This window comes from Pieris brassicae, chromosome 6 (genome assembly GCF_905147105.1).
Source record: "Pieris brassicae chromosome 6, ilPieBrab1.1, whole genome shotgun sequence".
Lineage (NCBI taxonomy): Eukaryota > Metazoa > Arthropoda > Insecta > Lepidoptera > Pieridae > Pieris > Pieris brassicae.
Genome location: NC_059670.1, coordinates 2,103,007 through 2,110,468, shown reverse-complemented (window position 1 = coordinate 2,110,468; position 7,462 = coordinate 2,103,007). Strand labels below are relative to the sequence as shown.

General features: G+C 32.4%; 2 protein-coding genes across 3 annotated transcripts in view; both read left to right on the top strand.

Moving 5' to 3' along the window:
* Positions 1–545: 545 nt before the first annotated feature.
* LOC123711398 (myosin heavy chain 95F) overlaps positions 546–7,462 on the top strand; it is a 58,589-nt gene continuing 51,672 nt past the window's right edge. For both annotated transcript variants that reach the window (XM_045663970.1, XM_045663969.1), the window contains exon 1: positions 546–720. The gene's annotated coding sequence lies outside the window, so the exon portion shown is untranslated. The remainder of the gene's footprint in view (positions 721–7,462) is intronic.
* Positions 2,544–3,210, top strand: LOC123711399 (myophilin-like). The gene has a single exon (XM_045663972.1). It carries the CDS (start codon positions 2,601–2,603, stop codon positions 3,162–3,164), a length of 564 nt encoding a protein of 187 aa, XP_045519928.1. The 5' UTR covers positions 2,544–2,600; the 3' UTR covers positions 3,165–3,210.

Here is a 7,462-nt window from a genome sequence, read left to right as displayed (position 1 = left end):
ATAGTTCCCAAAAACCCACTAAACACTCACTATAAAATTCTAAATAGTAGGCGTAACTATTATCAATTATAATTCATAAAATGCTTGTGTTTTTGTACGCAAGGGTGGAGGGACTGCATTTCCCGTAGCGCCGGTGCTGTCCAAGACACCTATTATTATCTATTGTTAGGTTAGGTTAGATTTATTTTGTTTTTTTTTTAATAATTGTTTCCGGCACGTGAAAGTGATTAAGGGTCTTCCTACATTATATTTTAGAATGTATCTTTGGCGCTGTTGTTGTAAACTCCGTAAAAAGCAATCTAACCAATTTAAAATACTATGTAGTTTACCATTTCAATATTACCGTTTCATAAAACTATAAGTAGAAATATAGTTTCATAAGTTATAAGTAATTAAAAATACTTTTACTTTCCTATCTGCCACCTACCGGTGCAAAAAGACTGACGAATCAGAATAATGGAAAGTTTCTTAACTCTTTGTCAATTGTCAGTTTCGGCTTAGTGTCAAAATAATTTGCCGTTGTCAAGTTGTCATGTCAAGACTGATACGCCGCGCAGACGTGTTGGCAAGTAGACAGTGCGGGTTTTAAAAATAATATTTTTTTATTTTACTTTGTGAAAGTTCGCAGTGAGGTGATTTGTGTATTTCTGTAAAATGATTATTGTTTTTTAACATCAATCGTGTCCTGTGATTTTTGATCTTTGCAAAGAAGACAAATCGGTGAGTTATATCGTAAATTAGATGTTTAGATAGTGAGTTGTACCTAATAGGATTTGAGTAAAAGTTTATCAATACTTCTACTACGGCGTTATCAAACATTTTCAGGACGAAATTACTATAAAAATCCCATATTATGAACATCGCATATACTTCCGTTTATGTCAAATGTAAAACTTGCCTATGATTTGCACTTTGAAACAACTTTTAAAAGTTATTTTATTTAAAAATTCACACAGTTACCGCCGAAGGTTATATTAACAAATATTCATGACGTCATAAAAAATCTGTCTATTAAGGTTCTAAAAATTTCTAATGTAAAATCTTTATTTGCAATCTAATAATAAATAAAACTGAAAATAGATTTGAATAACAGAAATTCACATACTGAAAATGTTGTTTAATGGTTGATAAAAATTGTGTGATTTAATTACCAATAACTCTTGCTGAGTTAACTCAAACATTTTAACTTTAGCTTTTGCATATTTAGTGGTTATCACATATTACTATTATAATTAATATTTATTACTTAATCTTTCTATGGAATTTATCATTGAAGTAAATATACATGTTTTATTTTTTCCTCTCATTACAATAACTATGGACAACTTTTAAAATATTGTTTCCATAAAAGGTAGATAGTTTAGGATTCATTCAGTGAAAGTATTTTGAAAATCATTCTGCCTGATACAAATAGCTGTTACATACATAGGTTTTTTTTGTTTGAGTATAAATTTAATAATAATAACTTAGTAAATTTATTCAACCTTTAAAAATTATCACCATTTAATTTTATCAGACTCAGTGATAGGATCTAGTTCTTTGTTCACAATAACCTTCGTCCATTTGCATTGTTTGGTTGAAACAATGGAAATTTAACAAAATTTCATTTCGTAAATGCTAAAATTACAATGGTTAAGTATTAGTAAATTTATATTCACAATTTGTTGGAAGGTTGCCTTTCATTTCATCTCTTTATAATGGCCTAACCATAATAATAAACACAAGTACTCTAAAAAATATTTAATATTATAACTACACTGCCTTGATGTTGATGTATCCATGCATAATTTATCTATGTGAGTGATCCGTCTTGTGAGCATTGAAGAAACTTGATATATATATATATATAAGAACTATTTATAAATAACCTCATCATAAATATAATATGTCTTAGGTGCCTATTCAGTATGTTGTCATGTCTACTTTAAGCTAAGACATATTATAAACAAATTCAATTATATATGTATGCATATTCAATAACTATAACACAAGGTAAATATGAAAAATTAAATTTTAAGATGGTGACTATTTCTAAGTGCATCTTAATTCTTTAAACAGGTTTGCCTGTTTTTGGGTAATATTTTTTTATATTATTTAACTGAAAAAAAATTTAGTGCTTTTTATCAAGCAGCAAGTGAAACAAAGGGAAAATTTCATATTATTCCTAAAAATCACAATACAACTTGGAACACCACAAAATGCAAACTCTTATCAGTATTATAAAACTAGTACCTATGCCTTATGCTATAGTAATATCTATAGAAAGGTGTAGAAAATTGATTAATTTTGCCTACCTACTTGAAATTTGCTCTATTATCTACTTTAGAATAGATAAAACAAAGACATTTCTCCTCTACCTATAATCAGAATTTCAATTTCAACAAGAGCCATCCAAGTTCCGTGATTATAATCTGTATTTTTTATCTTGAACATAATATTAATTTATAAAGTGGTCTTTTATTTCACCCGATATCTGTAGGATATCTATTGTTTGTCGCATACACCGATAATCACTATCAGGAGTATATCGTCCTACTGATAGCAAAGTGCTTATCATAAGAAGCCCAGTGTATACGTGTCCACAATCCTGACTGCACAAAATGGCTGAATACCGCGCAGGAAAAGCCGGCATTAACGCTGAAGCCCAGGCGAGGATCAACAGTAAATACAGTGATGACATCGCCACTGAAACCTTAGAATGGGTTAAACAGATCACAGATGAACCAATAAACACTGCCGGAGATGCAGAAAACCTCTACGAAACACTGAAAGATGGTACACTCCTTTGTAAAATTGTCAACAAATTCCAGGAGGGCCTGGTCAAGAAGGTGAACAAATCAACAATGGCTTTCAAATGCATGGAAAATATTAACGCGTTCTTGGAAGCAGCTGTTAAGTTGGGTGTTCCGCCACAGGAGACATTCCAAACAATTGATCTTTGGGAGAAGCAGAATTTGTATTCCGTGTTAATATGTCTTCAGTCTTTGGGTAGGAAGGCTGGTAATTATAATTTGCCTGCGTTCGGTCCTAAGGAAGCAGATCGGAATGTTAGAGACTTCTCCGAAGAACAGTTGAACGCTGGACAACATGTCATCTCTCTCCAATACGGCACAAACAAAGGTCAACAATCAGGAATTTCTTTTGGTAATAGGCGTCAAATGTAGCCATTGGAGCATTTGTATTTATTGAATAAATTTTTTTAATTTTGCATTACCGCCTTTTATTTACGATGTAAAATGATAATACATTTTCAGTTGAATAGATCATAGCCAGACATTTGCTACGACCTATTTGTATGGAAAAATATTTAAAATCTCTTATCGTAGTTTGCTTTTACAATGGGTAATAAGTTATAACGTTAATTTATCGCATAGTTTATTGCCTTTGAAGTGCATATAATATGTACTTTACGCCACGATTATCTTTCATGGTAATCACTGTTATTGTTGACATTACGCCCCATAACATGTTGGTACCTTACCCTATTTATGGAAACCCCAAATAGCATTTACGAAATGTCATGGCCCCAATAACCACCCCCGTAAAACCCCGCATAATGTTTGCACTGTATTGATATAACCGTGTTGTTACCTATGAAACAATCTTTATAGGTTACTTCTTTGAATCGAGACATAATTTTTGGAATTCTGATAACTATTACACTAAAGTTATAATGATGTCATTAGTAAAAACATAATTAGCTAATGCAATTGGGAATATTTTTTTATAAAACGATGACGAAGAACTCCGTTGAAGTGCAATTGATAATTATCTTATCTATTCTTAGTTTAATTTGACAAATTGATAAATTTGCGCTCGAAAGTTATTTCGATGATGTCATGGTTGCATATTACGTTCTTGGAAAATATTTTCATCGATAGTCCTGATTAAATGACTTAAAATAATAAATTAAGTATAACGAACATACATTATGTAACTCGAGGCACTCGGTGTTAAGTGATACCGCGGCTCATGGACACTCACATTGCCGGAAGGCTCGCAAGTGCGTTGCCGGCCTTTTAAAAAGTGGGACCCTAAGTCATATTGGTCCAGAAACCCTTCAGTGGGCAGCCAGTTCCACATAGCGGTGGTGTGCGGTCTAAAAATTGCCTTAAGAAACCCTCAGTTGTGGAACGACGAGCGTCGCGGTGATACGGATGGTGTTTTGTATTCTGCCTAAAACCAAAGACCAAATACATGTAATCCCTTCAATGTCGTTAACAGATTTTGACTGTATGTATAAATATTACATACGTGTTATATAAATATATACTCGCATTGATTTTTTTCTCAACTAGACCAAACTATAAAAATTGTTTTCACTCTGCGGCCTCCGAGATGAGAACCATTCAGCGCTCTCTGTTCTGTCCTCAAAAAGTTAATATTTTTAAATTCTTACGTATTATGCCTTGATTAACTATGTGTGCGTATTGTTCTTATTGTAATACAAGTGTACAAATTTTGTTAACGAGGCTTAAAGATGTATTTTTTTCATCAAATCATTATTCACTCCGTGTCATGTGGAGCGAGGCGTAATGGTTGTAGCTTTTTACACCGTGCTACAAAATACTTGGCGATTAAACGGGCAAGAGATTTTTTAAAATATTTTTCGTTCTACGCTATTTGAGAAATGGTAGTAAATTTAGATATTTTACGTCTTTTGACGTATTGTTGGAACATTAATAGGCAGAATTATACAAAAGTTCGTTTAGAACTTAATCTGTTTGTAAACGGTTTGTGCATTTTAGTAACAGCCTGTAGAAAATATAGTAGAGTATCTTCAGATATACTAACTTATCACCCAACATCCGGTGAGCAGTAAATACAGTGATGACATCGCCACTGAAACCTTAGAATGGGTTAAACAGATCACAGATGAACCAATAAACACTGCCGGAGATGCAGAAAACCTCTACGAAACACTGAAAGATGGTACAATCCTTTGTAAAATTGTCAACAAATTCCAGGAGGGCCTGGTCAAGAAGGTGAACAAGTCAACAATGGCTTTCACATGCATGGAAAATATTAACGCGTTCTTGGAAGCAGCTGTTAAGTTGGGTGTGCCGCCACAGGAGACATTCCAAACAATTGATCTTTGGGAAAAGCAGAATTTGTATTCCGTGTTAATATATCTTCAGTCTTTGGGTAGGAAGGCTGGTAATTATAATTTGCCTGCGTTCGGTCCTAAGGAAGCAGCGGCGAGCCTCCTGCCTATTTGCCTGCACCCCTGCTCTATATAAAAAAAAAATATCTCTATGAATGTGTCTATCTTAAATAAATTGATTAAAATTATTATCATACTTTTTGTTACCATAGGGTACGAGAGAGAGACTGGTAACCATGGTAACAGGTGCCCTTGATTTTTTTTAAGGCCCGCACGGTTTGTGAGGTTATTCTTCCCGTTTATTATAAGGCTGACGAATAACGGTAGACGTATTCCGTTTGCCTTAAACAAGTCAAATGTTCTTCAGTTTAGTTTCCCGCATGAGTTTTAATTACAATGTTCAGCTGTTTTATGTTTAAAATGTAAACAAAACGCTAGCACCCTGCCGGAAACCATGGTCACGCGTTACTGATCACCGGATGTACGGATATCCTAACCAGGATTTAATTGTCTCTTTCACACCTATTTGTAGCTATATATGAAAGAAAGAGAGGAAATGCGGATTGTTTGTGGTGACATTGACCTTTAGTGCTATTAAATCTATCGAAAAACAGATACAACTATCGATAGTTCTTTTGGCTAAACCTAATGATTTGGCATTAAAACATACCCTTGATATACACCAACAACGACATAAGTACTATATAGTGATTTTTGGGTCAATTATTCATTAATAAAATCACTGATAAATAAGAGTGAAATAATAAAAAAAAACTAAGTAATAATGAGACTTGATTTTTTAGTGTTCTTTTGGCTAAACCTAATGATTTGGCATTAAAACACACCCTTAATATACACCACCAACGATATAAGTAATATATATTGATTTTTGGGTCATTTATTCATTAATAAAATCACTGATAAATAAGAGTGAAATAATAAAACTAAGTATTACTTGTAACCGTGAAGATTAAAGTGATAAAGCATATTATCGGATGATGCGAAACTTATAAATCATGTTCGATGTTATGACAATGAAATGTCTGTTTGTTTTATATGTATTTAATAAATGTATTATTGTGAAAGCGGTCCCGACTTTAATGTTGAGTTTTTGCACCGTGCGATCATAGAAATTGCTCACAAAACATTGGGATTTACGTCAGTATGCTAGGACTTATGATTATAAATCTGTTTTGTCTTTCTGGTTTTTTATTTATTTCCTATTTTTACAGTAACTCAATACTAATAGAAAACTAAACTAAAAACTTAATATAAACATAACAAGAAAATCTGAACCATTTTATAACCAAGTATAAATAATGCAATTATTGTGAAATCAGCCTGTGTGTAAATAAAAACATCTGTCTCACAAGCAATAATACTTAGGGTGCGCAAGACACGCGTAAATGGTGCTTCTCTGAGTAAGTTCGTACGCGCCAGAGGCACTGCGATCGCTTTTGTTTTGACAGTCATTTGTTTTGTCTTCCATGTCCTTGTCCAGATTAAGCATTCTTATTAACGAGTTAGGTCTGGATAGCCACACTTTGGATTGGAATCACTTTTTCTATCATTTTTATAATTTATAATTTAGTATTGTATTTTATTAACGTAACTTTTACACATTTAAAGAGTACACTTTTATAACGTATTGAAGCTATGTATTATTATAAACTTATGCGAAACGTCGGGAAAAATTTAAAAATATGTATGATAATTATAAGTTTATATATTAATTCATAGCTTTAATCCGTTAAAATGTGTTTTCTTTAAATGTTTGAATTTGTTTTGTTTTCCTCCGTCGTGTCCCATTAAAAATTCTTTCTTTGTTAAAATAAATTAAAATTTATATTTATTTGAAAGTATATTTAATAGATGTTTTCCTTATGTAGTCGAAATGTTATTTATTATTAAACCTTAATTATCATTAATTTATTTTATCTAAAAATATAAACATTTTAACGTTATGTTTTAATTTGACTTGCGATATGATTGGTGAAAGTTTCAGGGAAATCAAATGATAAATGTGCAACTCTTATGACTTTGCGACTTCCTATGATTAAGTAGATGTTTAATCTTTAGAAAGTGAAGTTATAATTTTACACGTCATGTAGTTTATAGTACAATAAACAAACACGTATTTGTTAGTTATAAATTTTGATTCGAATTATACAAGTATTTTAACATGGGATTTTCAAGGTCAGAATTGGCGGTATATCTGAATATACCTGCACGGTTAACTCGTGGTGAAGGGTTATGTGGGACTCGCTGAGTGCATACGCACTAAAACCCTGGGAAACCTCAGTGCGTGAACATACTAACGTACAATATTTTGTGGTATTTACAGCTAGACAAATGGCG

Coding starts and splice junctions, on each gene's coding strand:
- LOC123711399 (XM_045663972.1), top strand. CDS start 2,601: ATGGCTGAATACCGCGCAGGAAAAGCCGGCATTAACGCTGAAGCCCAG.